At 45.2% G+C, this 15,051-nt stretch overlaps 1 protein-coding gene across 2 annotated transcripts in view; it reads right to left on the minus strand.

Annotated features, from left to right (window-relative positions):
* Positions 1 to 556, minus strand: part of ACSS2 (acyl-CoA synthetase short chain family member 2) — a 52,983-nt gene extending 52,427 nt beyond the window's left edge. For both annotated transcript variants that reach the window (XM_044447441.1, XM_044447440.1), the window contains exon 1: positions 341 to 556. In XM_044447441.1, coding sequence (XP_044303376.1) covers positions 341 to 473 — 133 coding nt within the window. In that variant the 5' untranslated portion in view covers positions 474 to 556. The remainder of the gene's footprint in view (positions 1 to 340) is intronic.
* Positions 557 to 15,051: the final 14,495 nt, after the last annotated feature.

The raw sequence follows: 15,051 nt of genomic DNA on the forward strand, positions 1-15,051 counted from the left end.
GAAATTGGCAACGATCCTGCACCGGGCGGAGGGTGGAAGGAAACGAGTGAGCCATGCAGGCACATGGCAGAGCAAAGGAAAAGACATGGAACCGGACGGGTCCCACGCCCTTGAGCCACATAACATGCCCCATGCTCCGCGACTTTATGCTTTAGCACTGCTGCACTGCCCTGCCCGCTCCAGACTGTGCTCTGCAAAGAAGGGCCGTTTCCCGCCCTTGCCACATGCAGGAGCCCCGGGCTGCTGCACGCGCAGAAGCGGCCTGAGGGCTCGCTTGAACCCGCTCGGGGAACGCGCGACGCCCGCCCGCCACGGCCGACCGCTGTGGCCTGGCGCTCACCCTGCGGCTCCTCCACTGAACGGCGGTAAAGCTCCCGGTACTTTTCCAAGGAAGGCACATGCGCCTCTCGCGCCAGCTCCGGGGGCGCTCGGTAGAGTCCGGCGGCAGCGCGCTCGTCGTCGGGTAGCACCATCCTGCCTCCGGGCTCCGGCCAAACGAGCGTGCGGAACGGAAGGCTGCAGCTGGCGCCCTGCAAACAAGTAGCGGGGCGCGGAGCTGGGAAACACCCCGGCGGGGCCGCCTCCGTCAGGCTCCGGCTGGAGGGAGGAGCGAGGGAGGCACCGGCGGCTGCAGCTCCGCCCAGGCCCGAGGAGGACGCGCTTGGCGTCGGCCGGGCGCCGCTCTTATGCGCGCCCCTCAACTAGATCCGGCGCACTGGGTGCCAGCCGCCGTTTCCCTTCCCCGTGCCGTGGAGTAGTGAGCTATTTTTTGCCTCTGGACTTCGTAGTTTGCTGTGCGCCCCCCTCTGTAGTTGCTAAGGCGTATTACTTGCTTCAGGAGGTGCTCAGCCAGCCCTGATCCGGTACTGCCTTGCGCTCATTCAGCAGAGTAGGGACCTGGACGCCTGCCCCAAAGTTACAACTGCCCCAGTAGAGACAACAAGGGACAGGCACGTACTTAGCATGTGTTACACTGAGTTTCACTTATCCTCAAGGATCCGCACCTGTCTCTCTTTGTTTCACCCTCGGGGTTCTCTGGCGTTTTTTGCATCGGTGGACACCTTTGACATTTTTGAGCGCTATCCAAAAAACAAAACAAAAAAAACAAAAACGGCTGCTATGGAGGGGGACCCTGCCCATTGGTAAAATAACTACTTTGGGCATGATTGGTCACAAAATAGGCATTTTCCAGACAGTAAACTGGAATTAGACTGTGATTAACAGAAAAGTAACCACACAAGAAGCTAAAACAGATTTGGAATCTGCAGAATAAACCAGCGTTTTGAAAAGAAAAAAGATGGCATAGGTGACAGGCCTTTGCTGTGCAGCAGTCAGCCTCTCACTTAGAAACATTTAAAACAATTTTTTAAAATGATAGAGGCAAGGAGCCTGAAGAGCACTAAAAGACGTGTTGGTGGACATATTTGATCCAATATCCTTCATCTGAAAAGAGAAATTAAGCTGTAAATCATGGGTCCTCAAACTACAGCCTGGGGGCCGGATCTAGCCCGCCATGCCCATTTGGACCCACGGCACGCGTGCCCGCACCCACGCACACACCTGCCGCCTCCCACCTTGCCCCGCATGCGATCTCCAAGGGAGCAAGCCACTGCCTTGTGCACCCGCCTCGCCTTTCCTCCTCGCTGCGTGCCCGGCCCCCGCCTCAGCAGGCCCCCTCGCCAGCCCACGCACACCTCCAGCACCACCCTTCCGGCCCACGCCCAGCACCTTTCAACTGGTTCCCTGGTGGAAACGTTTGAGGACCCCTGCTGTGAATGGAGACGTAAGTGTCCTAGCTGTCTCTTTGTCGGGTGGGGATAGCAACAAAGACCCTTGCGGCACCTTTAAGGCTAAAAAATGTAGACTTCAATCCTGCACACCCTGGGAGTAAGTCCCACTGAACTCGATGAGACTTCTGTGTAGATGCATTGTAAGACTACAATCCTGCACCTATAAGCCCCATTGAACTTATGTATAGGAGTGCAGTTATTAAATTATACAAATTGTTGACTAGAGTCCACTTTCTCAGATGTATGACATGTTATCTTTAGTTGACAAGTTTATAAATGGATCCAGAGAGGATGCCACAGAATAATACTTCAACACACTAGCATACTACCTCTCTGGAAAGTTCCTTTCAATTTGAACATTTCCTTCTATTTGTCAGTTGTGTATGTTGTAAATGCAGTATAGAACACAGAAAGGAGACTTTTTAAAGTAAAATGGCCATTTTAGCCAATAGAAATAGATTTTGTGCTCATAACATATGCACATTTGAACAAGCAAGCAACAACAAAATATTTAAGACTAATGAACACTATGATAGATAAAAGAAATGTTGAAACTAATAGGTTGAATCCAAACTCATTTGTACTTAGTTCTCATGGAAATAAATGGCCTACTTTTCACACAGATTTTAAAGGGAACTGACTAGACAGTCTGGGTGTAACCAAATGTGTCCCCTGTAGAAATTGCTCCCTGCTGGGAAAATGCTTAGCAAACTCATGCAACAGTTCCTGGGATGCCATATTTGGCACACCAGCCTTTCCTAGGAAGCCTCACAATGAATCTTCCCTGAACTGGACTCAGCAACAACATGATGCATTTGTGTGTGGAAATTCCAAATTTTGCAAAGACAGGGTTTGCAATGCCTTTCCACAGTGGAGACCCTGGGATCAGCTTCCTTAAAAACCAAGCCTGGTCCAGGCTGTGCCACACTACCTGGAGTGGAGGCAGGTTTCAACAGCCACTTCTTTGGAATATAGAGTAATATAATCAAATGCTGACTTAAGTCAAAGGAATTTTATTCTGGCTTCTCTTGATCCCTCCCTGCCCTCCTGTTCTATACTTCCTGCAGCAGGTTGTCATCATTTGAACATGCCATGGGAAATGAAATAATTTTTTCTGAGCAACAGCAGTTATAGATACTTATCCAGCATGTGTGATTTTGTCATTGTTATTGTATGGAATTGTTAAAAGTGGTAGAAGAAAAGTTGGACAAGGAATAAGAGGGAAGGAGTTCTGAAAAATTTTTCCAACTGACTTTTGTTAGAAGTATGTAGGCATGTTCCATGTATTGATACATCTTGATTTCTGTAAAGTTAAACTACTCTGCACATGAAGCTGAGCATGGGAACTGGATCAATTGACAAGCATGGAGATCTGAGATTGTATCTGATGATTTAAGAGTGATTAAGACTGTAATAGTCCATTCTCACTTGCAAATTATTGCTTGAAGTTGCAGCCATCAGGAGATGAACTTGCATATGTAAATTTTGAACTGGCTGTGTCTAGGATTTTAGTAAGCTTATGCGCCTGAAAAAAAAGCCTATTGGGTTGGATCCAGACTGAGTCATATTAAAATAGACCCATGGGAATGAACAGGACTTAAGTTATATTAAGTCCAGATCCACATTCCAATAAAATCAGTGGGACTTCTTCCAGAGTAAATATATTTAGTGCCAGTCACCTTTTAGTGGGTGAGAAGCTTTTGCCTGCTGATCACATTATGTTCGGCCAAATACATTGGCTACATGGGCTTTAAAATTAATCTCATTCTGTGATATATTCTGCCGTCAGGATTAGAGATGTTTCATGACATCTTTCCTTTTTAGGATCAAGTCAATAAAACAATATTTTAATCATGTTAATTGTTTCTTGTGTTTTTTCTTGGTTCTGTACTCTTTATGGTTCTATGTTATTTATCACATCTGTTCACTTCAACAATATAAAAAAATTCAACATTATCCAAATTATCCAATACAATAATTATCCAAAACTGATACCCAACATAATCCATATCAGTAATGAGAACTGCAGAAATCACATGTTATTTGGCTCTCTCTCCTACTCAGGCCTTGATTTGCCAGTGGTTATGATATGGCAAGTTCATCATCAAGTCCCATTTAATTAATTAGCACTATGAATTTCTACATGGCATTTTAAAAGCAACATATGTCTGGGGGGGGGGGGGGATGCTGCTACAGTTATTTCCATTTTTAGGCAGAATGTACCTGCTTCTTACAGATAATAGTGGCAGCACCATCTATTATCTGTCATCTGTCAGAAATGAAATGCTGCCAGAAATGCTCTGGCAGACCAAAGAAGAATGTTGTGTCTCATGTATTTGCCTAACATGTCAATCACTCACTCTGTATTTGAAACAGGGAAAATAACCCCACCACTTTCCTTTAACTCTTCATATATGTTTATCAAACCAAATTACCACATACACTAGTTGATGTTCTTGTCATGTGACAAAGGTTGCAAAAGTTATCTCCAGAGTAAGATGGCCAAAGTTGGTTTGTCTGATAGACTTGGACATGTCAACACAATGTGAAACATCTGCTGCCTCCTGGAGCAAATTAGATCTCACCATGGTGAAACCTAGTATTTGGAAGTTATACTCAATGCACAGAAAATGCTAAGGTTCAGAAGTGGTGCAAGGGATGAGGGGCTCAGCATTCCCCAAAAGTAGTTTGCTGCACCCTTCCCACTGTATTCTTGGATTTCTGTATTTATGTTGCATTTTTAAACATACAAATTAGAATTAAATTAGAAACTGGAAATTAAAACAAGGCTTCAAACCATATTGAAAGTTACTTGAAAATTAACACCATCAAAATTAAAAAGATTTGTTATAGGAAAAAATGTGTTTAGGAGCAGCATGGTAAAGTGAAATATACCATTATTGCTTTTTCCGAATTATACATAAGACAATGTTCTCTCCTGTGAAATGCATTATCTCCCCCATGCATACGGGCACACACACAATAGAATTTCTGGTGTTGCTACTTTTTAAGTTAGAGCAGAGAGCTTATCAGTGTGTTTTGGACAAGTATAATAGTTAAGCAATTCTCAAATGAAAGAATTCCTAGTAACCTGTCTTCATTATTCCAAGCATGAGTAGTGTGCTACAAATCAATTAATTATTTCTTTGGTCTTGTGAATTTATACCCTTTCAAAAGACAGTTTCTTACTCTGTGTTGTTAGTTTGCCAAATAAGAAACACACGTCCAGGAGTTTTACTAGTGGATTCTAGTGAGATGAGGACATTTCCTTTACAAAAATTTGGCCCAACTCTCCTGTGACAATCTCAGCCCATATTGGTTGCTTGTTTACTCAACATGCTAACAGTGCACTTGCATTTTTCAGTCTAGATACATCTCTCCTCAGAAGGGTCTCTCCTCACACACTGTGACGGGAGGCATGGCATAGCATTGCACCTGTGCCTTAAGTGAGGTAGTCTGTAACCATGGTGGTGTATAGGCCACACCTCCAGATGTGGCATGTAATTTGTCTTCCTGGATATTTCAGCTAAATGTCTGTAAGATCTGCTGCTGGAGGGGTACCTTATCATAGATTTTACATACAGGGTCTGAGGTTGCTGTGATTAATCGGGAAAGAGATACTAGGGTTTAGTCATTTATATTTAGTTAAGAGGTTTGTTTAACCTGCCTTCCAGGGTGCTCTAACCTCACAAGACAGCTTACAGTATTATAAACATATGAATGTACAACTGCAATCTCTCTCTCTCACGCACACACACACACCAGTAGTAGTGGTAGTGGTAGTAGCTGCAGCAGATCCTGCAACAAAGCAGGCTGGAATGAATGAGTATTCAGGTTGTTGTGTTTTAAAAACCAGCAGTTATGATGCCATGCATCTCTCTCTGTGAAGGACGTTCCAGAGGTTTGGGGGCACAATGGAGAAAGACTGTGTTCCTAGTACCCTAGTGTAATGGTTTTTGCTTGTGGGCATGAGAGTACAGCCTCTGACGCTGATTTGTAGGCTATAGGTAAAGGAAATCCTTCAGTTAATGTATGATGCTGAAGACCAAAAGCAGTATCTTGAATTGGACTCAGAAACTTATAAGCAACTGCTGGAAATGTAAAAAATAGGAGCAATTACCTGAGTATCTAGCTGTCACATTCTATACCAGTGGCAGTTTCTAGATCAACTTCATGGGCAGGTGCTTACTTTTGTGCCAAATAAATATATTTTCCACCTTCACAACTGAGTATCTTGTGTACATTAAGTAGCACCAATGCCAATTAAATCCATTTCAGTTCCAGGCTGTAAAACAAAATGTGGAAAAGTCGAACTCCTTCCCTACCTTATGAGGGACTCCAACATCTCATCTGACTCACCTACATTTTATTTTATTAAAATGTATTATAAGGTACCTTGTGAACTTTGCTTATTAGATTGGGTATAAATATTCCAAATAAATCCATGTTTTGTGGATATCTTGTATCTTTGCTCTGTCAAATATGTAATGCACATTAAAATGTCTTTGGGATCCTCATATAAACTTTGATTCTCTTGCATTGGCAAAATATATTATTTCTCCTCAGCCTCGGTGGTTCTCCTTGCATGCTTGTTTCTGTAAGACCTTTGCTGCAAATGTTTGTACTTCACCCCCTCCCTCCATATATCAGTAATCATTTGAACTGACAGTGGGCTGATCACATCTTTCTGACCAGTACAGACTGGAATGACTGAGGGCTTACTCAGGACCCTGTAACTTAACTTGACTGTTAGGCACCAGCAGATGTGTTCACATCAGGCACCTTTTAGTGGCCTTTAAATTCGTAACAGAAGCAAAAGAGCTACCCTGAGGCTGAACTAGCCTACTTGATGCACTGAAGGACTTCAACATTTTTTTAAGTCATGGAGAGAGGTATTTCTTTGGACCAAAGGCTACAAGGAAAGTACAACGTAAGTATGAGTGAGTGGAAGAATAAAAGATCAAGGGAAGGGGAAGGAATTCAGACTGACATCGGCAAATGCTTGTCAGGACTCCACAGCTGGGAACTACTGAAAGGCCAAGCTGAGTTTGTTTGAGATGGTGTCAATTTATTGCTTGGACAGTGAAGATAAAAGGACACTGTCAAGGTTACTTAAATGAAATTGACTTGTATTTCCATTGTCTCTTCTGCTGTGCTTTCATACCAGAAACATACCACTACTGTAGCATCTAGCATATGAGAAAACCTAAAACAGATTCTTGTGAACTCAGCTATGTGGGAATCTCTAGGACAGAGGCTCTCAGATTTAGGGGGCATATTTGATTTTTTTTAAAGTGTTGTTGGCATGACCACAAAATGGATCCCAAAATGTTGGGAGTTTTCTTGTGTACCATGTAACCTCCCGAGATGCATTCCTGCTTATTTTTAAATTAAAATGCTTGTTGTTGTGATTGGGATTGCATCTAACAAAAGTGAGGGCTCCCAGCCAGCACCATCTTCATTTCCCTTGAATGTCGCCGTGCTTTACACGGGCTCAGGAACATTCTCAGGGAGCTGCTTGGTGGGTGCAGGCCAGCATTTCTCCCTGCTGTCTGTCCAGCCAAGAAAAAGGAGAGGGAAAGAGAGACACCTGTGACCACTCCCTAGTAAATTGAGGAGTCTGTGCAGTAGGGCGGGAGTGGTGGGAGCAAGGCTCAAGGGAAACCTTACAGGCAAGGAGCTATGGAAAGAGGAGACCCCAATAAGTTGCTGAAGTCATTGAGTTGTTGTAAAGGCAAGCAAGACCTCTTCATCCTTAGGCCCAGCCTCCTCAGAGGAGATAACTCTGTTCCTCAAAGGGACCTTGTCTGATTCTGTGTCGTTGAAGTCTGATGGAGGGAGCTGCTGAGGTCTTGTCCTCCAAGTCCACAGACGGTGCTAGGCCACACTCGCCAGCTGGAAAAAGTACTGAAGAAACATGAAAGGTGGTCTAAATCTCATTCTTATCTGGGTCTTCCTCAGAGTACTGTGGAACTTCAGCATCAGGGGCCATGACAGCTGCCTCTTGCCATCATACGGCACATTCAGCTGTCCTCGGGAGGACAGATGTGCAACGCTGAAGGCAACCTTCTTCTCCAATGGAAGTATGAATTCTGCCACACGGGATAAATAGAGAGCACAGGAAGTGCTGGCATGAAAACCTATGTGCTCAATTACTTTTGCCCCAGAACACACTGAACTTGATATAATAACAAGTCTCTTATGAAAACTGGAGACATTTTCCTGCTTCTTTCCTAATGAGCTTATAGTTGTTCTGGGAAAAGGTGCCAGAACATGTGACAAGTTTATAGCTTCAGTGGGAATTCGAGTTCAGACAATGAAGATGAGGGGTGTGTGGAAGAGCTGCCAGCTGCAGTATGAAATCAAGGTCAGGGAACATCTGAGGAGCAAGAAGGGCGGTTATTATTCCAGGTGGGTGGAGGTGTTGGTAAACTGGTCCATGGGAATGGGGAGATAGCACAGCAGGAGGAGTCGAGAATAGGGTAGCTTTTGCAGCAAGAGCTGAGCAGCCTGTCTGATACTGAGATCCCTCCTCCTGAGGAGGGGATGCCAGTTGCTAGGAGACAACACAGACAGGAAATCCAGTTGATGGAGAAATGGGAGATGTGCAACAATGGGGAAGTGCAACAATAAAGCTTTGTGAAAAGAAACTCTAAAGCAGCATGTTTACTCAGGAGGAGAACTGTTCCTCATGACACTTAGAAAGAAAACTGTTCAAACTTTACCAAAGATCATTAAGATCAGAGCAACAAGTCTGTAGCCTTCACTGAGCCCCTGTCGAAGTTTTGATTGGCACCACAACTCCATGCCAGATTATGGCAGGGGAATGTCACTACATGACCTCCCTTATGTCTTCCTCAAATCTTGAGAGAAGCAAGTATAACATAAGAAGCAGTACTTTTAAGCTGGCAGATCTCTCCCTGCACCAATTTGGAAAACAATGGAGCATCCTGTAAACCTCAAGATCATCACAAAGGAACGGTGATCTTCTCTCATATCCCAAGTACCCTAGCAAATTAAAAACAATACCTTCAGTTTTGCATTCCCTTTGCATTCATTGTGCAGACAGCCCTCTCTCTCAATTGCTTGAGTGTGTGCATCTGAGGACGCTTTTGGATGGACCCCTGCTCAAACTTCTGGAAGAGAGGCAGGGCTGCCCAAGCTATTTTGGTGCCTGTGGCAAAGGATCAATCAGTACCCCATTCCCCCACTGGACCTACAAATCAGACTGCCAAATGAATCTTACTTCCTCCATTGCAAATAATGGTCGCAGGGCACCAGGCTGGCTTAGGGGATGCAAGATGGACTGAGTGGCCCACAGCGTTCTAATACCTCATTGCAGTTACCTCACCATCTGCCCTCTGGCATCTGCTGCCAAAGGCAGAAGTCTCACACTAGGGTTGGCCCTGGGACTCTTGAGGGAGCAATGTCGGCATGGCAAAGGCAGATGTGGCCAAGGGGAATCTCACTTTGCTTTTTCTTCTTTGGTAATCCAAGGAGAGATACATTAGTATCAGCGAGTGGCTTGCGCCGGATCAGGATTTTTTGGGTCCAACGTGTATAGTGAAGTACCAGCAGATGAACCTAAGCCTGCTCAGCACAGCTTCACCTTTCCAGTGGGCACCCTTTTGTCATCAGGTGCTGGCTCCGGACTTTTGAGGGTCCTTAGGCAAGACAAGCACAATGGGCCCCGCCTTCAGCAAGCCTTCCTCCTCACCACCATTGTCACCAACGGCACCAACCGCGCTCCTCATCATCCCCCTCATCACTGGTACCATTTGCTTGCTTGGAATACTATAATATTAATGTTAACATGATTTTATTATTTAGTGTGTGTGCCTTTCTGGAAGCATTTGTCCTCTAAAACTTTTTATCAAAAACAAACATTAAACACTTCATTTTTGACATTTCATGGTCAGTAGTCAGACAAACATGTTGAAATAAAAAGTATATTCATACTAATATCTTTAAGGCAGGGGTCCCAAACCCAACTGACCTGGGGGCCGCTGGAAGTGGAGTCTGGGTGAGGCTGGGCCGCATCAAGTATTCCGCCACCGCGGTGGGGGTGGGCCGCTCATCCCGCGGCCGGCCCGGGGGGCCGCCGGCGCTTTGAAGGCCGCAGGGCCCCTCCCTCGTGCCCCACCCATCCCGGCAATTGGCCCGCGGGCTGCGCGTTTGAGACCCCTGCTTTAAGGGTTACTTGGAGTTTTATTTCCTTATAGTAGCAGACAAAATGTACTTTTTGCTTTTCCAGTCAGAACAGCCCTATAATGTTCACCAGCAGGAATGGAATATAGTGAGATATGCATATAGAAAAATGTGCTTTATTCCTGATGTCACAGAAAGACTATTGCAATTCCACTTGTAACTTACAAGGGAAACGCAAAAATTAGCATGATCGGTTGCCTGTCTGGAATTTCAAGGTGCCACGGGGCTCTTTGTTCATTGGTTGCAAAGTACGTGTGATGAAGAATTTCAACAGAACACAGCAACGCCTAAACCTGTTCTTCGTGTCTGTCCTTGTACTCAGTCATCTCTTTGGCTTGGACAGCCTTCCCCAAGCTGGTACCCTCCAGATTTGTTGGACTTGAACTCCCATCAGTCTCAGCCAGCCTGAATGATGAAAGGAGTTGTCCAACAGTTCTGGTAAATAGCTGGACGAGAAACACCATCCAGTTGTGTGCCCAAAGAAAATATTTAGGAATATTAGGTCGACTTAGTAGCAGAAATAGTGGGCTGTACTGCCCACTGTTGGAGAAAAGCTGATACTGCTCAAAGGATAAACTAAATGCAAGCAATGAAGCTCTTCAGCATTAGGTGTTGAGCCACTCTTGTGCTGATCGGGGCTTATGCAGAAGAGCATCCCTTCTAGTCAATGGTGGTTTTACAGCCGTATTAAAACCTAAATGAAGCAAGAGGTGCTTTAAGCTTCCTGCGTGAAAACAGTCTAAGGATGGTTTTGCGTTATTGTGGCAAGCAGGCTATTGCTGCTCAAACACTTTGTGTCTCCTGGTGGTGCAGCTTCAAAGGGATCTGCACAACCAGAGACATGCAATAGGCAGTTAAGGGGGAGCTGCAGCAAACGTCTTGCCTGACATCTGGATGCGGCTGCAGGCCACTGGCTCCCTGTGTGCTTTCGTGTCCCTTTCAATGTTTTAACGGTCACCCAGCACATCTACACATTACTGAACAGGGAACGCTGCTTCTTGGATAAACCATCATTCAGGGTAGGGGGATCTGTGGTTTGCCAGTTGCTGTTGGACTCCATCTCCCATCAGCTCCAGGTAGCCTGGCCAGGTGCGTGGGATGCTGCAAGTTAAGAATTCAACAACTTCTGGAGGACCACAGTTTTCCCAGCCAAGCCCCTATTACTATGCTTTCTGTACTTTGTTGGAGGAACATTGCAAATGGCTAACAGGACACCAGAGGGCAGTAAACAGTTAGAAATCTGCTTTGTGGATAGCCATTCCTATTGGGAAATGGTCAAAATAAGATAAAAATGCCATCAGCTTTTTCACTCTGCAGTTTTAAGACTGTACTTTCTCTATTCCTGGTCAACCTGGTTTATTGTTTGATATTGAACATCACAGACAGATCCTTTGTTGCCCCGAGAAACATTCAAGAAATAGGCTGGCAATGTAATTAAGAACTCATTCTGCACATTATAGCATAGAATGTGGTTTCCTGGGATGTTGCAGCTGGTATTGAAGTATGATGCACAAGATGGCTGTTTATGTGGCAGCTGTTTATTTCTCACTCCCAGTGAACTGACATTCTTTCCTAGGTGCTCCTGAAAGGGCACACAGGTTTGGGGCAGGCAGCAAAACTGGAACTTCTGTTTTGTAGCAAGGAGTTCAAACAATCCACTTGGCACAAGGAGCAACAGTGACAAAAAGCTGGTGCTAAGAGTGAAGCTGCCAAATGCCTTGAAGCAGGGTCACAACATCTGGACCTTCTGTCACATCCTACTGGTTACTTGGTATGTCATTTGTGCAGAATGGCTTGTCCCTTTAAGTCTGTAATTTACTCTGATTTAGCTTCTTGGCTTTCAGCTTATGCTAAGGTCTCAATTCAAGCAGTAGGAACCTTTCAAAGAAAAAAGGAGCTATTATGAGATTAAAAAGACTAGTGTTTAGGCCAGCGTGGATACTGACACTTGCTAACTCCTAGTTCAGATGCACAAGCAGCTCAAGGCTTAGTCTTGTGGGGCCATGCCCAAGTGACCATAGTACCAAGCCAAGATTTACATTCAAACACAAGGCTTCCCTCCTGCCTTGCCCCTCTGCATTGCAGCAATATTTTCAAAGTGCACTTGCAGCAAGGGAGTGATTTGGGAAACGGGTCAGTTCTCTCTTACCTGTGAGCTGTGATCCCCTTGCCAAAAATCCCCTTTGCCAGTTCATTAGCCCTGGCAAAAGCCTTCCAATGAAGCTAATGAAAGCCTTTTATCAAGCCTAATTGCAGTGAGGAACAATTGAGGGGTTGCAGCTGGGGAGGGGGAAATAATTGCTCATATGCTGAATTCCCACACGCACACCTGGCAATTGGCACCAGTGAAAAGCTTATTTTCAAGCTTTGTTGCTGTGGGGAACATCTTCATGTGTGTGTGTGTATGGGTGAGTTATTTGTGAAAGTGTATAACTGCATGCAGATACGAGAGAATACAGTGGTGGCCATTCCCATTTTATCTTTGACCCTGCCCACTTTTTGTGGGGATGGAAAAGGTTCTTATTTCTGCCTTGTAACATCACAAAACATGTATTTGTTTGGGGCACTTTGTAGGTGCCAAAGGACTTTTCAAGATTTGAAACACTACTCTCTCAACAAAGATTTGCACAGTACAACCAAAACATATAAACAGAATTCCCTCTTAATAAAGCCAATGCCAATAAAAATATTCTCACCTGGTCCTGCAAACAGGACCAGAGACAATTCCTGTGTGTAAAACTCAGTACCACACCATAGTTGTATATACTGATTCCCATGGCAAAACACAGTTCCTCAAAAGCCATACATGTTTTTGTAGGGAAGACCGTTTTGATATCCTGCCTGTAAAATACATGTGGGTTTTCCACCCAACTGTTATATTTTTCATCTGCAATCCACCGCAAGAGCAATCCTTTCTTCCTCTCTAAATTACAGTGTCTGCTGTTAAATCATCCCTCGCTCCAAGATTCATGCTCTTTTTGAGTGGATAGTATGTGCTAAAGAGACTCCTTGGTAAGTGCAGAACCATAAATTCCTGGGATGCAGAAATAATGTGCTTTATCAGTACAATTGATTCTTTGCACACAAGGTAGTTCTGCATGTAGGGACTACTTTTTCCTGTAGGAAATTGAGGTCCTGGGTATCAGAATAGAATTAGGATGCAAAATAGGCTCAGGAAACGTTGGATTTAATGTTACAGTTCTATCCCAAAGGGAGAGATGCAAAGCAGGACCCACACCATCAACCTAGTTGAAAGACCAGTCCCATCAGACCCCTGGCTATGGGGTGGCATACAAATGTGGTTGTTAACCAATCAATCAGGCTACCCTCTTCTCAGTTGTCATGTGGCAGCAGCTACTCTGTTAGGCTGAAGCAACAGTGAGAAGCAGGGTTATTCCCTCAGGTCTCCTGGGCAATCAACTCGTTTGGCTCCCCTGCTCCCTAAGCTAGCCTTGCTGTAACTGGTGTTCTCAGGATGGATTGGCCTGCAACTTTCATAATTCCCAGACAGCATCGGTAAGGATTATGGGAAATAATGGAATGGAGGGCCTTAGGCTGGGGAAAGCTATTCTAAACCTTTTCCATTCCAGTGGATCATTATAAGTTCTTCTGCATGTAATATGTAGAAGTGACACTTAAATTGGCTTGTTTTTCTCTTCCCTCCTCCTCTCTTTTTCCTTTTATGATGTGCCTTCTAGTCTGTAAACCTGTGGGCAGGCTCTGTCTTCTTTTACTGATCTTCTACAAACCATTTGAAGAGCATTTTCAACTGAATAGTAGAGTTTCAGTGCTTTCAATAAATAAACAATATGATAACCAGACCTTTAGTCCTTCCTTTTATAATGTGCTCAGTCCTCTTTGTTTGTGTGTAAGTCCAGGGATAGACTACTGATAACTAATCCTGGTCCTTCTGAAACACTAGCTTAGAAGCATCACAAGCCTGACACTCCCTGCATGAATCACCTGGCACATTCACAAACTGGACCTGGAATATGCCTGCCACTGCTTCTCAGCTGCCAATCCCACTGCCACCAGTCCAGGTGTTTGGGGTGGCATGCACAGTCTCAGCATTTGCTCACGATGATCCAGTCAGGATCACACGTGCAAGCAGAGTCAAGCATAGCTGTCACATAGCAATGATAATGACGGCGGCGGCAGCAGCAGCAGCCATATGCCAGTATAAGCGGGATGCTTGTGGGCACTGGATCTCCTTTTGATCTTCTGTATCATGCCGTGCTAAACCCCAGCAATCCTCTGGGATACTCCACCCCAAATAAAACTATGGCAGGGCAATCAGTACAGGCAGACCTCCTTGTTGTTCTGCAGCCGCTTACTCTCCTGTCCAGACGAGCCCCATTTTTTCAGACTGGCCCACCGAGCATGTCTCTCCCTTGATTATTTCTCCATCTCCCCCTGCCTGTTTCCCATCCCAAGCCCTTGCAATTCTCTCAAGTCTCCACATTTGTTTTCATTGTGCTCAACTCAAAACAATTGCCATCATCTCCATGGCAACAGATTTAGTGGCTTCTATGGAAACAGGAGTGCAGGAGAATTGGAAAGAGAGAGGAGGCAGCTGGAATCCCTGCAGAGTAGCGGCTTTTAGCATTTCTCCCACCCACGGTGCATGTAGCAGTCTGAATGAACTGACAGGGAGATGCTGCTGCTCCACGTACTACTACGAATTCTGTCACCTGTCCCATTTTCGTGAGGATGGGAAAACCTTAGGATCCCCAGCACTTGCCTTCTACCTGCATCTTCTTGTACGGCTCTGCCCCATATGCAGCTTCCTCACACTGGCTGCTTGAACATGCATCAATGGTCACTGCTAGATTAGTCCTCACCATGGGATAGATCCGGCTGGGCCTCTCATTAGGTATCATGAAAAGGCCCTCTCAGGTGGCAATTGCCACGGGGCTGAGCTGGGTGGTGAGGGGTTATGGAGAGCACAGCTGTGAGTGCTGGGCAGCCTTCCTTGCACCCTTACAGTTGCCGGCTGCCCTCCAATACAGGGGAGAAAGTCTACCCAACATGTGGGAAGGGAAGGTGCCTTCTT

Source organism: Varanus komodoensis, unplaced genomic scaffold (genome assembly GCF_004798865.1).
Source record: "Varanus komodoensis strain SLA01 unplaced genomic scaffold, ASM479886v1 scaffold52, whole genome shotgun sequence".
NCBI classification, from domain to species: domain Eukaryota; kingdom Metazoa; phylum Chordata; class Lepidosauria; order Squamata; family Varanidae; genus Varanus; species Varanus komodoensis.